At 42.3% G+C, this 15780-nt stretch overlaps 2 protein-coding genes and 1 long non-coding RNA gene across 12 annotated transcripts in view; 1 reads left to right on the forward strand and 2 right to left on the reverse strand.

Moving 5' to 3' along the window:
* The window catches only part of LOC127519133 (uncharacterized), a 29604-nt gene extending 25309 nt beyond the window's left edge, over positions 1-4295 (forward strand). Inside the window, exon 2 of the long non-coding RNA XR_007931735.1 lies at positions 3946-4295. This is a non-coding gene — a long non-coding RNA (uncharacterized LOC127519133). The remainder of the gene's footprint in view (positions 1-3945) is intronic.
* Positions 1-15780, reverse strand: part of LOC127519130 (serine/threonine-protein kinase MARK1-like) — a 70216-nt gene that overhangs the window by 18887 nt on the left and 35549 nt on the right. For 4 of the 9 annotated variants that reach the window (XM_051906621.1, XM_051906620.1, XM_051906619.1 and 1 more), the window contains one exon: positions 3700-3882. The exons of 1 other annotated variant lie outside the window; for it this stretch is intronic. In XM_051906621.1, the coding sequence (XP_051762581.1) occupies positions 3700-3882 (183 nt within the window). Of the gene's footprint in view, positions 1-3699; positions 3883-4150; positions 4285-5559; positions 6333-15780 lie in introns of those variants that run through there. 4 more of the 9 variants (XM_051906615.1, XM_051906616.1, XM_051906614.1 and 1 more) reach the window with 4 other exon arrangements.
* LOC127519132 (serine/threonine-protein kinase pim-2-like) lies at positions 436-2284 on the reverse strand. Of its 2 annotated transcripts, XR_007931734.1 has the most exons (5): positions 2232-2284; positions 1625-2006; positions 1356-1535; positions 1031-1170; positions 436-810 (listed from the first exon to the last, which is right to left on the reverse strand). XR_007931734.1 is itself a non-coding variant. In XM_051906624.1 (4 exons), exons 1-4 carry the CDS (start codon positions 2265-2267, stop codon positions 761-763), a joined length of 648 nt encoding a protein of 215 aa, XP_051762584.1. In that variant the 5' UTR covers positions 2268-2278; the 3' UTR covers positions 436-760. The 2 variants fall into 2 exon arrangements, 1 of the variants encoding a protein (XP_051762584.1); XM_051906624.1 differs by lacking the exon at positions 1031-1170 and having other exon boundaries at positions 2232-2278.

The raw sequence follows: 15780 nt of genomic DNA on the forward strand, positions 1-15780 counted from the left end.
GCTGCTGGAAAGTGAGTTCAGGACTTGCTACTGCCAATACATAAACAGACATTCTGCTGCTGCACAGTATTGCATTCATGAATTACCCATGGCAGATCTATACAGGTGGAGCTGGGGAAGGTGGAAGGTTTCTGAAAGCATGCTGCAACTACAGCAAATGCTATCAAAGTACTTGAAGGTTGGGCAAGCGAGCTCATTGGCTACTGATACAGCAGGAACCAATCAGCTGTGCCCTAAAGAGAATGATGTGATTGCAAGCAGACTGAGTTTAGGACCTATCAGCCTGTGCCATCTAGAGTTTCATGACAGAACTTTGTGTTTTTGGGTAACTATTCCTATAAGCTTCAAGATTGACCTAAATCTTTCTAATACATGAATAGTGGATAGTGCACCAAATTATTATTATTATTATTGTCCATTTATAGTCTCATTTATTGTAGGATTATGTTTTGTTATGACAGGCTCTACAATGCACTGAAGCTTGCAACCATGTAGTATTTATGCAACTAAAAACATTTATTCAAAGGGGTCATATAGAGATTTTATATACATATATACATATACAGTCACAGACAGATTGGTCATAAATAAAGATGACTCGTCTTGACATTTTAGAACGAAGCACATGTGTCTGTAATGACTTGACGATTCTCTCCAGTCTTGTCGTCTCTCGTGTTCTTCTCAGACGTGGACAGGCTCTGAGTCTCTGGTGCGGCGGCTCTGAGTTCCTGTCAGGCTGGGGTTGGACTTCAGGCTTCAGTCAAATCTCGAGTTCAAGCCCTCCACCGACGACAGCAAGTCTGTTGTTTCCTATCCAATACAAAGATTAAATGAACGAGTCAACTCATGAATGATTCAGAGCTGATTTACAACAGAACTGAATTCTGTTTGCATTACTGATTCTGTTATTTTCCTGTTTATTAATGTGAAGAACATTACAGTGAAGACAAATTTGAAAATCTCACTAGAAACAATCCAGAATTGAAGGCAAATGATAATAATCAACTCTGTCTGTTACAATTCCTCACACCTGTAATCACTGATAAAGTGAATCTCTTGAACTTCTCCAATCTACATCATTTCTAATCCATTTATGTTGTAACATCTGCTCTAACGTCGGCCGTTTAGTTGGATCCCGGGTTAGGCACTGGCTAATCAGATCTCTGCATTCTGTACACATTTTAATAAGGAGAGAGCTGGTTAGTTATGACCATGTGACTTGGCATCTATGAAAACAGCACCTAAAACATGATTAATGTAATGTAAAATGTTCCATACTTCACCTTTAACTGTTTCTGTGCAGAGCCTTTGCTTTGTGTGTGTGTTTATCAATGTTTTCAATATTATTCACTCACCTTTGGATAAGCTGGAGTTCTGAAATGTAACTTTGGCTTGTGTGATTTCCGCTCTGTCCTGAAAAGGAGAACATGCGTTCACCATCTCATACAGCAGCACTCCTAGAGACCAGACATTCGCTGGGACGGCGTAAAATCGAGGGTCTGTCAAGACTTCAGGTGGGCAGTAATCCAGTATTCCTGTAAGCAGGACATTTGCACATTGTTGAGCTTTTTTTAAAGCATCAAATAATCAGTAAGCTCACTACATTCACTCCCAAAACGCTCACCACGGTATATGTTCCTCTCGTAGCCATCGCTGCTCAACAGCTGACCGCAGCCAAAGTCTATCAGCTTGAGCTCTAACGTGTTTTTCTTCAACAGGAAGTTCTGCGCATGAACGTCATTATGAAAAACACCATGCTCAACGCAGTGTTGTACTGCCAGCACAGCCTGTCGCATGATGACCTGCGCTGTTGTTTCGTCCAGTTGAGGATGACGAACGATGAAGTCCAGCAAGCTCTCGCAGGGTTCAGGGAACTCCATGACCAGAGTGAATTTTCGAGGATGTTCAAACCACTCGTATAGTTGTATGATGTAGGGGCTTATGGGTTCTCGCCTCATCATCAGCAGCAGCGCCACTTCTGTAACGAGAGGTTCGGGATGCCCAGGCTAGAGAAAAGTAGTAGACAGAAGGTTAGCTGGGTAAAAATCTGAAGAAAACATATTATTTTTAAATATACTTTTCTTTGATCTTTTCAGAGTCTTTTTGGTCATTTGGTGTTTCTAGGCTTATTTGTCTGTTACATTTACACCTAATGCTTCCTACAGGTGTATTAACTACAGTAATCTGCACTTAAACAACTAAATACACATTTTAGGTTTTGGCCAACTTACAATATCAAGGTAACGATTGTTGTCAGTCTTGCGCATCCGCTTGATGGCAACCTGAAAAAAAAATTCAATAACAGGAAAATTATTCAAGCAGCTGACCTTGATCCAAGTGTTAAACCATCTGTTAAATGTTTTAAATATGTTTTGATGCACGCAAGAGCAACATGTTTGTACAGTTCGGTAAGATTTACCTTTTGGAGTCAAATCTGCGTGTTCCCTCGTACACCCTGCCAAATCCTCCAGATCCAATCATCTCTCCCACGTTATAGAGAGACTCAAAGGACTCTGAAAACAAACAGAAAAATATGAGCTTGATAGATCCTTTGTTTCGTTTTAAAAATATCAGTGCTGTTGGAGAAATAATGACTGTCGATTTACCGTTATTTGTCTTGACGGCGGAGTGATCTGGAGCAGGTGACGGCTCAGGATCAGGCTCTGGCTCCAGATCTGCTGGAGGGACAAAAGGCTCCACAACATCCACAGCACTACTGTGGAAACAGCAGCCGAAAGGACTCTTCAAAGCCTTCCAAAGCCTCTGGAAGACAGAACCAAATCCTTTCCTCTTCCGACATTCTGTAGGTTCTTCTGAAATGTAGAAAAACAATTGAAAACAACTATTAGAAACATCTCTGACATCAAATTAAACAATGATATAATGACATAACTTAAATTTTACTGTTAAATTCTTCTATCTGTAATGTTATAAGTCCAAAGTAATGGGAAAATGTCCAATTTCAGCTAAATATTGCTGAGTAACAGTAAATGTGACCAGACATTAACATGTAAAAACTTGAGCCAGTTTAACACATGAAATATCAGAATCACTATCTGTACACTTTACACCGCCCAGCCTTATTTCACTCTCACCTGTTGAGCTCTTGTTCACAGGAGAAGCCTCCTCCACGGCACCCTGAGCAGTTCGGCCATTTGAAGTCTCTGACGGCCCGACAGGAACTTGACCCGGCAGCGGAGGGCACATCCACTCTTCGAGGCTGTCGGACCTGGACAAACACCGGTTGCCCTGTTGGTTTGGGCGATCTGATCCATCACCACTCCACCTCCATATGACGCTGTACGAGCCTCTGCTGCTGAGGCTCATCAACTCTCTGCATGACCGCCTCTCTACATTGTCCTCAGAGAGGGACAGAGATGATGTGGACATGATGCCCGGTGAAGAATCTGTCTGAGTGGATCTGGAGTGGCCGGAGGCTGGAATATTTCAAACATCAAAAACTGTTTTTTAATAATATCAGTAATCAGTGTCAGTGGTCACATCAAATTGTTAATTTTTTTTTTTTCTTCAACTTTCAAAGATAAATCGTTTATTAACTGAGCCATAACTCCTTTAATAAAAGCCTGTTCTGACCTCTGTGAGAGCGTTTAACAAGTCTTTTAAATGGAGTGGACGGACGTCCATCATCTGGGCTCTGCTGGCTGCCGCTCTGCCACTTCCTTCTCCAGTGATCCTGACCTGTGGACACAAAAACAGAAAAGTCTGACGGCAGAGGTGTTAAATATCCAGATATCTCCTGGCTCAGTGTCTGGGTCGGGTCTGGCAGCGGATCCTGATCGTGGTCACCAGAACCGGGTCTCCAAAGCTCCTGACCAGCCGTCTGACAGGAAGCAGCTCTCCTGGATCTGGAGCTGCCTGAGGCTGGAATATTTCAGACATCACATAGTTAGTCATGTTTTAATAATAATCAATAATCAATATCAGGTCAATAACAAATTGGTACTATAGTTACTCAAATTGAAAAGTTTACTTCATATGCAAGGGATCAAATACTTGTGATCACTTAGCTGGGAAAATTGGGGGATCAAATGGGTTCCCTCGCACAAGTTTCTTCACATTAATTTAGTAAATCATTGTACAACATCATACCATAACACACCATAAACAAATGAAAAACTAAAGCACTCACCTCCTCTTTCACCCCCGTGAGCCATCGACATCCTCTTCCAAACTGCAATAAAAACAATAACTTACAAAATACAATATATATAAAAAAAGAATGAAATACAACTCTCCTCAGAAATAATCCTCCAAAAAAAAAAAAAGAATAAGAAGAAGAAAGAAAGAAAAGCTAAAAAAAAGAAAGAAAGAAAGAACCGAAACTACAAACTCCTTCTAAAATAAAAAAGAACAATAAAACTGTCCTCAGAAATAATATGAAGTCTTTCAAAATAAATAAAACTATGTGAAAGAAATATCCTCCGCTCTCCTTCTAGAATAAAAGTCTCCTCTCAGCTTCAAAATCTCAAGAAATGCTCTGCAAAAGTCTCTGAATTCGCTTCGCCTCTCAACCAACAGATAGCGATCTGGTTCGAGTGTGTATATATGCAGACAGAATTCATAACACGCGTCGCTATAGCAACTAAAATTTGAATCACTCATGCGCGCACACCTGAAGTCACGTGTGTGAGCAGAGCGCGTGAGCGCACATCGAATCTAAACACATTTATTGAATAGTTACAAACTTAATTTTGACGTTTTCTTTAATACATATGAGACTTATTCTTTCTAAACTGTAGAAGCGTTGGAATAATGTATGGTAATAAAACAAAATCATAAATCGAAATAAAATGAACTTTATGTCAATAAAATAAAACTTCAAAATTACGTGATTGACTTCATTTAAACGACAGATAATTTATTGCCCAGCTATGTTCATTACATTATTAATTCCTAAATTTCAGTTAAATCAAATAACAGAATCCCAATAAAAGAAATACATCTGAATTAAACGTCTATACTTTTAATTGAAGCAGGGCGAGGCCAGAAACGTTCAAACGGCCTTCATAAAACAGGGTGGGAAAATCATATAGGCCTAAACGTATCGAATATAAAAACTGCATGCCAAATTATATAAAAAACAACAACAATAATACAAATAAATAAAATTAAAAAAAAAAAAAAAAAAAAAAGCGGCACAGTTTCAAATTCACATTTAGAAAACAGCAAATAACCTGAATGAATTAATGAATTTATATATGGTCAGGCACTTGTACGTGTCAATATATTATTAAAATTTTAGCAAAATCAAGCTCAAATGGAGTTATGAGGTTTTTGACCATTTTCGGAGAATGTCAGAGATTCGTCATTAACAGCCGCATCTGAGGCAGTGCATCACGTGTTCATCAACTTACAGCTTATGAAGATTACTGTAGATATGCGGACACTCAGTTTCTTCTGACATTTGGCCAAAATCTCACGTTATTAAAGACTAAGCTGCTACGCACAGGCTATTTAAGACTCTTCTCCGCTCCTCAAACACATAAACATTAGTTTTTATATAGAGAGATTCTTGAGTAAAGAAAACGCTGTACTTACTCAAACAAACAGTTCATTTACCATAATACTGTAAACAAGCAGAGATCTCTCTTCAAACACTTCATTCACGATAGAGGCGTGTGGAGTTGATGTTTGACTGACAGTTTGAAGAGCCAATGGAGTTACGAGGTTTAGTCACGAGATCTTTTTAATACTTTTTTTATTGGTTAAATATTTTAAAACACAGAGACGTAAAGGGTGACCAATAGTAATGATTTCTGAATCTATATACGCTATAAATGTTTGTACTTATCTTTGCATGTCTTCTGCAATATTACTCTGAGACGAAGGGGCTTCTGGTTAAACACGGGGATGATCTCATCATAATAAACGCGTTATGGGAATTGCGCGGTTTTATTGCTTGATTTCTTGCAGCGGTACATACAGTTGCAAAAAAACGCATCTTATTTTTTATTTAGTACTGTCCTGAGTAAGATATTTTACATAAAAGATGTTTACATATAATCCATAAGACAAAAAAATAGCTGTATTTATTAAAATGACCCAGTTCAAAAGTTTGTGAACCATTGATTCTTAATACTGTGTGTGGTTACCTGGATGATCTACGACTGTTTTTTTTTTTGTTTTTTTTTTTTGTTTTGTGATGGTTGTTCATGAGTCCCTTGTTTGTTCTGAACAGTTAAACTGAGCTCTGTTCTTCAGAAAAATCCTCCAGGTCCTGCAGATTCTTCAGTTTTCCAGCATGTTTTGCATATTTCAACCCTTTACAGCAGTGACTGAATGATTTTTTTCACACTGAGGACAACTGAGGGACTCAAACACAACATTTTAAAAAAAGTTTCAAACATTCACTGATGCTCCAGAAAAAAACATGATGCATTAATAGATGGGGGGTGAAAACATTTGGAATTTGAAGATCAAGGTAAATTGTATTTAATTTGTCTTCCGGGAAACATGCAAGTATTTTCTGTTGCTTTCGAAGGGCAGTACTAAATGAAAAAAAAAATGATATTCAAGCAAAATAAGAAAAATTTGGACCTCTTCATCCTGTTCAAAGGTTTTCACCCCCCGACTCTTAATGCATCGTGTTTCCTTCTGAAGCATCAGTGAATGTTTGAACCTTTTTTAATAGTTGTGTTTGAGTCCCTCAGTTGTCCTCAGTGTGGTACAAATATGCCAAAAAAATGCTGGAAAACTGAAGAATTTTTGGGACCTGGAGGATTTTTCTGAAGAACAGAGCTCAGTTTAATTGATCGGTACAAACAAGGGACTTATGAACAACCATCACACAACAAAAAAACAGTCGTAGATCATCCAGGTAACCACACACAGTATTAAGAATCAATGGTTCACAAACTTTTGAACTGGGTCATTTTAATAAATACAGCTATTTTTTTGTCTTATGGATTATATGTAAACATCTTTTATGTAAAATATCTTACTCAGGACAGTACTAGATAAAAAATAACATGCATTTTGTATGATCTCTGTATGATCTTGTTAAAATTTTGCACATTTTCACAGATTCTGCAAGTGGTTCACATACTTTTTCTTGCAACTGTATCTATATATATACAAATTAGGCGTTTAAAGTGTTGAATGATTGATATTTGCTTCATAATTTTCAAATTCAACTCAATTTATTAATCAAATTTTATTAATCAAATTTTATTAATTAATCAATCATTAATCAAATCTGGCATAATTGTTTTATGGTTAATTATCAGGGACCAATGTTTCTTGAGCAGTGAATGTATATATGTAACAGAGTTTAAAAATATGTTAGTTAAATTCAGCTTAAATTGGGAAAACTCGCCACTGGCATAGACAGTACCTCAGGGATGACGGGTGTTTGTAGGCCAACCCGGAAGTTAGCGGCACACGGGTTCCCTCGATCGAAAGCCTCTGCATTTTTCCCATAGACTTTTGGAAAATCGCAAAAATAAGCTCTGTGTTTAACAAAGGGTTATGACACTTACACGTTTTGTCTATCAAGATAATCTTTAACACAACATTTATACATTTTGAAGCCTAAATAAAGTAGTCAGATATTAAAAGCTAACAGTAGGCTATAAACGGACTATAACACACCATGGTCGCGGATCAACGTCACCACCACCAAGCTTCCTCAAACTTTATTTAGATAACAACTTTATTTAAAAACATGCTCGTTGACTATGATCTGCGCTGTGTATGAAAACTTATCCACTTTTTCATGACAAATGCTGTCCAAATGTCCAGTTTGTCATGATGACGTCTACGTCCAAAGGAAGTAGTCCCTTTTAGCAATTTGTTAGCAACCGCCGTTTTTAAGACACAATAAAGGTTTAAAAATTCACAAGCGGGTTATAACTGGTGTGTTTTATGTCATAGATCAAAACGTGAAAATATTTGGAGGCTTTGTTAACCACAGACCTTATTTTAGGCGATTTAGCAAAAAACCCATTCAAAAAACCCATTGACTTCGGGGCGATGGAACCGGAAGTCCTAAAATGCTAACTCGCTTCCGGGTTTTGCCTACAAAAAGAAGTCATCCCTGAGGTACTCTATTGCGGGGCGAGTAGGACCTGGGTAGAGGGGTTACACTGGGACCCGGATGGGAGTGAGGTTTAGGCAAAGCCACTGGAAGGCAAGCCTGCAACCTTTAGCCAAAAAAGCGTAACGGCTAATGCTAACGCTCCGTCCCCGGCAGTACGCAGGGAAAGAGACCAGCGGCTGTTTTTTGAATGGATGTCAATGGATGAGAGGGTTCACTATACTGATTAAACAGCTTTTGTGGGGAAATAGCTAATCATTTAATTAATAGACAGCCTGTTTGCTAATCTTCAGCATGTTTTACACTAAACAATACTTTCGTTGGGAACTATATGTAGATTTTAGCTTGATAAAAATGTAATTTTTTTAAGAGAAGGCAGACTAGGGAATGTAGCGACTGATGTCACTCCCATTACACAATAGGCTGAGAGGTGCCGCACGTGATTAAGTTAGCCGTTACGCTTTCTCCAATGGTAAGAGATACAGACCCTCTCATCTCCCTATAATATACAATATCTGGTTTAGGGGGGGTGAGTGTAACAGAGGCCAGCTAGTAGGGACTGTGTAAGTAAAACCTCACTCCTCTGATCTCAAGAGATGCTCTAGCGACTGACACTAGGGGTTTCGGCCTTTAGCCTCCTTGTTAGAGCGTCTGACTCCCACGCTGGAGACCCAGGTTTGAGGCCCGCACAGACCGGGGCGAATAGGACCTGGGTAGAGGGGTTACATATAGACTACAATACCGGTCAAAAGTCTGGAAACATATTTTTAATGTTTTTGAAAGAAGTCTCTTATGCTCATCAAGCCTGCATTTATTTGATCAAAAATACAGAAAAAAACTGTAACATTGTGAAATATTAATTTAATATAACTTTAAAATATAATTTATTTCTATGATGCAAAGATGAATTTTCATCAGCCATTGATCCAGTCTTCAGTGTCACATGATCCTTCAGAAATCATATACATATTTACATATAATAGCAAGTACTATATATGCAGAGCTGGGTAGTAAGGGATTACATGTAATCTGGATTACGTAATCAGATTACAAAAATCAAGTACTTGTAATTAGAGTAAACTACTTTTTAAAATACTCATAATCAGACTACAGTTACTTTTTTATGGATTACATGATTACATATTATTTACACAATGGCAGTAAGTTGTTCACAATTCATTAATTCTCCTAAATTTTAATTTTTTTTATAATTTTTTAAAAATTTGTTTATTTTTTTCATAATAAACCTGCCGCTTATACATGTTCGTGAATCCTCGAGTTTTTCCGGCAGTGAGGGGGAGCGGTGTGAAATCGTGCACAGAAATCGGCAACAACAAGAAAATTTGTTTTTGTAAAGTTGCTGTTTTCTAAATTTACTTAATTTTAAGTAAATATGATTTAAAATCATAAGATGTGATTTTGTTTTATTCAGTGTTACTATCAGCAAACACTAACAGGTACATTAATGTTAGTATTTTGAAGTATTAACTGTCCATACATTGCACTTAATAATCTGTTGAGGCTCTTGTTGGTGAAATATATTTTTTGGAATATATATTTTCCTTTGTATCTGTCAAAATAGTACAAGATTATCCTACAACATATGTGACATCAAAATAGGGTTAGCACAAAAGTAATCTAAATGTAATCCAAAAGTAGTCAGATTACGTTACCAAAAATGTGTAATCTAAGAGATTATATTACTGATTACAAATTTTGTCATGTAATTTGTAATCAGTAACTGTAATCTACCCAGCTCTGTTTATATGTCACGAGCTGCTGGTGTAGATGAACACAATGAAGGCAAATGACAATCAAACTCAGACTTTACTTGATAATCCACGAGGTAGATCACAAAGAAGGCAGAAGAATGGACACCACACATATCCACAACATTAAACAATACAGGACAAAGACCGGACTGAAACTGAGGGCTTATATACAAGGCCAACAAATGAGCAAATGAGAATTAACGAGGTGATTGACAGCACAGGTGATTTGGATTAATGAATTAAACACATGGGGAAAACTGGGTCAAAGGAAAAACTAACACAGCAGACAAAAATTCAAAAACTCAAAGGCAACACAAACATAACCCTGACAATATACTTAATCTTATAATATGAATAAATGTGTGTATATGTAAATATAATGTATCTGTCACAAGTGAGGCTCCCGCACTTCCTCCCCCGCACCACCGGAGGGAGCCTTCACCGGAATATTGGTAACCATCATTCAGACTACATTTCCCATAGGCCCTCATTCCTGGGACTGATTGCACACACACCTGCACCACATCACACTCACACTATTTAAGCAGCATGCACACACACACACACTGCGAAGTCTTGATTTGCCACGGTGATCATTTCTAAGTGTTTTCTGTGGATTGTTATACTGTTGCCGTTTGGGCTGTTTACCTCTTGTGATTCTCTGCTGCCTGCCTTGATCCTTGCCTGCTTACTGGACTGTGTTTGTTTGCCGCCTGCCCTGATCTCTGCCTGCTTCCTGATACCGTTTGTCTGCCGCCTGCCTCGACCATTGCCTGTCCCCGTTTTCGTCTCTGCCTCTGCCCTTACCTGTGTGTATACTATTCTTAAATAAAGCTGCAAATGGATCCCCATTCTGTTGACCCATCATTACAGAAGACTTCGCCGACTAGCGATCCAGCAGCTATCATGCAGCTCACCACTGAGCTATCCGCCCAGGCCAACCAGCTCGCGGTTCATCCACATCAGTTGAACCGACTAACTTCTCTTACCGAGGAGCTGGTAAAGACCCTACAGAGCCTTCGGTTCAGACCCCCCGAGGCCGCCGCCTCGCCGCCCGCGGCTCCCGACAACCAGGCCTTCACTCCCGCTCCTGCGGTGAACCCGCGACTCGCCTTCCCGGAGAAGTTTGATGGCAATCCAGCTAAATGTAAGGGATTTCTGCTTCAATGCTCACTCTTTGTTAACCAACAGCCTGCTCTGTATCCCACCGATTCCAGTCGGATATCCTTTGTTTGCTCGCTGCTGTCTGGTAAAGCGCTGGATTGGGCCACGGCAGTGTGGAGAGAGGACGGCTCCGTGTTTCCCACATTCTCTGCATTTCTTCGAAAGTTCAAAGAGGTTTTCGAACATCCCGTGGGAGGTAAAAGCGCTGGAGATCAACTGCTGTCGCTGTGCCAGGGCAAAACCACCGCTGCTGAGTATGCTCTCACGTTCCAGCAGCTCAAACAAACTGGGTCAACGATACGTTGAAGTTGCTGTTTCGCAAAGGTCTGTCTCTAGAACTTCAAGCCGAACTAGCCTGCCGTGACGAGGGAAGAACGCTTAGCGAATTCATAGAACTGGCCATCCAAATTGACAACTTACTTCGCTCTCGACGTCCGATCCGATGGCCCACTTCCCAAACCTTAACCAACCCCACTCCAGAACCCATGCAGCTCGGCTATACTCCGCTTCACCCAGAAGAAAGAGAAAGAAGACAACTCCACCTGTGTCTGTACTGCGGCCAAGCCGGTCACATCAAAGTCAATTGTCCCATCCGGCCAAGTCCCTCTAACCCTGAAAGCGGTGAGTTCCCAGCAATCCACCAGCTATTCAGCTAACAGTTTCAAAATACCAGTACATGTGACTGTTAACGACCAGCGCATATCCACTCAGGCGCTCATAGACTCTGGGGCGGCAGGCAATTTCATGTCAAACACTTTCATTCAGGAACACAACATCACTCTAACTGCTTGCGATTCTCAATTGACAGTGGAGGCGCTAGATGGTCGGCCCATCGGAGAGGGGAAAGTCGCCCACATCACTGCTGAAGTTGTTCTGCAAGTAGGAGTATTACACCATGAACCCATCAGATTTTACGTCATCCACTCACCCAACAACCCAGTCATCCTTGGTCTCCCGTGGCTCAGGACCCACAACCCACACATTTCCTGGAAGGAGGGACAGATTATTCAATGGGATCCATCCTGTCATGAACTTTGTCTGAAACGAGTCCCCCCATTACCAGTTCAAGCTGTATCTGTCCACAAAGTTAATTCCGACGAGTCCCACATCCCCGTCGAGTATGCTGACCTGGCAATCGCTTTCAGCAAGAGCAAAGCCACGGAGTTACCCCCACATCGATCCAGTGACTGTGCCATTGACTTACTACCAGGTACCACGCCCCCCAAGGGCAGAATATTCCCTTTATCCCAACCTGAATCTGCTGCTATGAAAAAATTCATTGAAGAGGAGCTAGCCAAAGGATTCATCCGGCCCTCAACGTCACCAGCGGCATCAGGCTTCTTCTTTGTCAAGAAGAAGGACGGTAGTCTCAGACCCTGCATTGACTACCGCGGACTTAATGACATCACCGTCAAATTTCGTTACCCTTTGCCCCTGGTTCCAGCAGCTCTAGAGCAGTTACGGCAGGCTAAATACTTTACCAAGCTGGATCTTCGCTGTGCCTATAATCTAATACGCATCAGAGAGGGGGACGAATGGAAAACTGCCTTTTCCACCGCCACTGGCCACTACGAGACCCTTGTGATGCCGTTCGGGCTGGCCAACAGTCCCTCCGTGTTCCAGTCCTTCATTAACGATGTCTTTCGGGACATGCTCAACCGCTGGGTCGTACTTTACATAGATGACATCCTCATCTATTCCAGCATGTTTGAGGAACACATCCAACACGTCCGGGCTGTTCTACAACGCCTCATTCAACACCAACTCTACGCCAAGGCCGAGAAATGTGAGTTTCACCGCACATCCACGTCTTTCTTGGGGTATGTCATCAGTCACGAGGGAGTGGCTATGGACGACAGCAAGGTGAGACCAGTTCTAGAATGGCCACAACCGCGAACGCTGAAAGAACTGCAACGATTCCTGGGGTTCGCTAATTTCTACAGGCGGTTTATAAGGAACTTCAGTGGCATTGCAGCTCCTCTAACCTCCATGACCAAACGACAATCCACACGTCTCACCTGGTCCAATGAGGCTATACAGGCTTTCCAGGAATTAAAGGAACGTTTCACCACTGCTCCCATTCTCCGTCACCCAGATCCAGAGCTCCCCTTCATTGTAGAGGTTGACGCATCCAGCACAGGCATCGGGGCCGTACTCTCACAACGTCAAGGAAATCCAGCCAAAATGTTTCCATGTGCATTCTACTCGAGGAAGTTATCAGCAGCAGAACGAAACTACGATGTAGGCAACCGGGAGCTACTAGCTATGAAGGCAGCATTGGAGGAGTGGCGGCACTGGCTGGAGGGAGCACAACACCCATTCACCATACTCACTGACCACAAGAACCTTGAATATCTCCGTTCAGCCAAACGCTTAAACCCCAGACAAGCCAGGTGGGCCATGTTCTTCACCAGATTTCAGTTCACCGTGACATATCGACCAGGCTCAAGGAACATCAAAGCCGACGCGCTGTCTCGCCAAGTGGAGGAGGTAGAGAGAACAAAGATCGAGGAAAACATCATCCCCGACAAACTTCTGGTCGCTCCTGTACAATGGGACATCATGACAGAAATCATCGAACTCAACGCACAGACTGTACCACCCCCAGAATGCCCACCAGGTCGCACGTTTGTACCAGAAGCCCTCCGCAGCAAATTACTGTATCAAGTTCATGCTCTTCCCAGTTCTGGTCACCTGGGTATTACTGCCACACTCCATCTGTTACAGAACCGGTTCTGGTGGGACACCATGCTAGCAGAGACCACTCAGTTCGTAAAAAACTGCACAACCTGTCAAACCTCAAAACCATCCCGTCAAGTATCCTCCGGTTTGTTACAGCCACTGCCCATTCCTCAACGCCCCTGGTCCCACATAGCAATTGACTTCGTCACCGACCTCCCTGTGTCCCGTGGCCACACCACCATTCTCACGGTTGTGGACCGATTCTCTAAAGCCTGTCGACTCATTCCACTACCCAAACTACCATCTGCTTTTGAAACAGCAGAGACCCTCTGCAACTACGTATTCCGTTTCTACGGCCTGCCTGAGGACATTGTATCAGACAGAGGGCCACAGTTCACATCCCGGGTATGGGCAGCTTTCTTTAAACACCTGAATGTCAATGTCAGTCTCACATCAGGATACCACCCCGAATCCAATGGCCAAACAGAGCGCATGAACCAAGAGCTCACCAGATTCCTACGCACTTACTGCCAACAAAATCAAAACGACTGGAGTCGTTACCTGATGTGGGCGGAATACGCACAAAACTCTCTCCAGAAAACCGCCACCGGAGTGACTCCCATCAAATGTGTACTTGGCTACCAGCCACCACTTTTCCCTTGGTCCGGTGAACCGACCAACCTACCATCCGTGACAGAGTGGCTGCAACGCAGTGAGGAGACCTGGGACCTCGCCCATCACAATCTGCAGCGCGCTGTGAGAAGGCAGGAGGTACAGGCCAATCGTCACCGGCGTCCCAGTCCAGAGTACACCGTGGGCCAATGGGTCTGGCTATCCACACGAGATCTTCGCCTCCGACTTCCATGCAGAAAGCTCAGTCCCAGGTTTGTAGGGCCTTTTCAAATTATTAAACAAATTACACCCGTGTCATTCCGATTAGACCTACCCACTAACTACCGTGTTTCTCCCACTATCCATGTGTCTTTGCTGAAACCCTCTGGTGGTCCGAGGGGGGAGTCGGAGGGAGTCGAGGCCCGCAACCCCCCACCCATGCTGATCGAAGGCGAGGAGGCTTACCAAGTTCGAGAACTACTCGATTCCAGGCGCCGGGGTGGGAGACTTCAGTACCTAGTCGACTGGGAGGGGTACGGCCCGGAGGAGCGATCCTGGGTCGATGTGGATGATATCCTGGACCCCTCACTCACAGAAGAGTTTCACAGGACGCATCCGGAGAGACCGGCCCCTCGACCACGTGGTAGACCCCGGCGTCGTCCGCCTCCTCGCGTCTGGAGCCGCTCGCAGGGGGGGGGGCTCTGTCACAAGTGAGGCTCCCGCACTTCCTCCCCCGCACCACCGGAGGGAGCCTTCACCGGAATATTGATAACCATCATTCAGACTACATTTCCCATAGGCCCTCATTCCTGGGACTGATTGCACACACACCTGCACCACATCACACTCACACTATTTAAGCAGCATGCACACACACACACACTGCGAAGTCTTGATTTGCCCCGGTGATCATTTCTAAGCGTTTTCTGTGAATTGTTATACTGTTGCCGTTTGGACTGTTTACCTCTTGTGATTCTCTGCTGCCTGCCTTGATCCTTGCCTGCTTACTGGACTGTGTTTGTTTGCCGCCTGCCCTGATCTCTGCCTGCTTCCTGATACTGTTTGTCTGCCTCCTGCCTCGACCATTGCCTGTCCCCGTTTTCGTCTCTGCCTCTGCCCTTACCTGTGTGTATACTATTCTTAAATAAAGCTGCAAATGGATCCCCATTCTGTTGACCCATCATTACAGTATCAAATGCAATGTATGTAATATCTGTCACAAAAAAATCTAATACAAAATATAATTATGCATTCATGTTATGTAAAATACACAATATAATAATATAAGAATGAATCCAATGGTCATTTACTATAATATGAACAGAAACTGTCCATTCAGACCACTGAAAGATACACATCCATGTAAACATTATAATAGTACATGTCTAGCTTGTCTTTCATTGAAGGAATCATCTTGCCAGATCCTCTGTATTGTGAAATCTGGTTTTGTGTCGGTCACAAAGTCACATGACTGACTGTAGAGCAGTCACTGCA

This window comes from Ctenopharyngodon idella, chromosome 9 (genome assembly GCF_019924925.1).
Source record: "Ctenopharyngodon idella isolate HZGC_01 chromosome 9, HZGC01, whole genome shotgun sequence".
Classification (NCBI taxonomy): domain Eukaryota; kingdom Metazoa; phylum Chordata; class Actinopteri; order Cypriniformes; family Xenocyprididae; genus Ctenopharyngodon; species Ctenopharyngodon idella.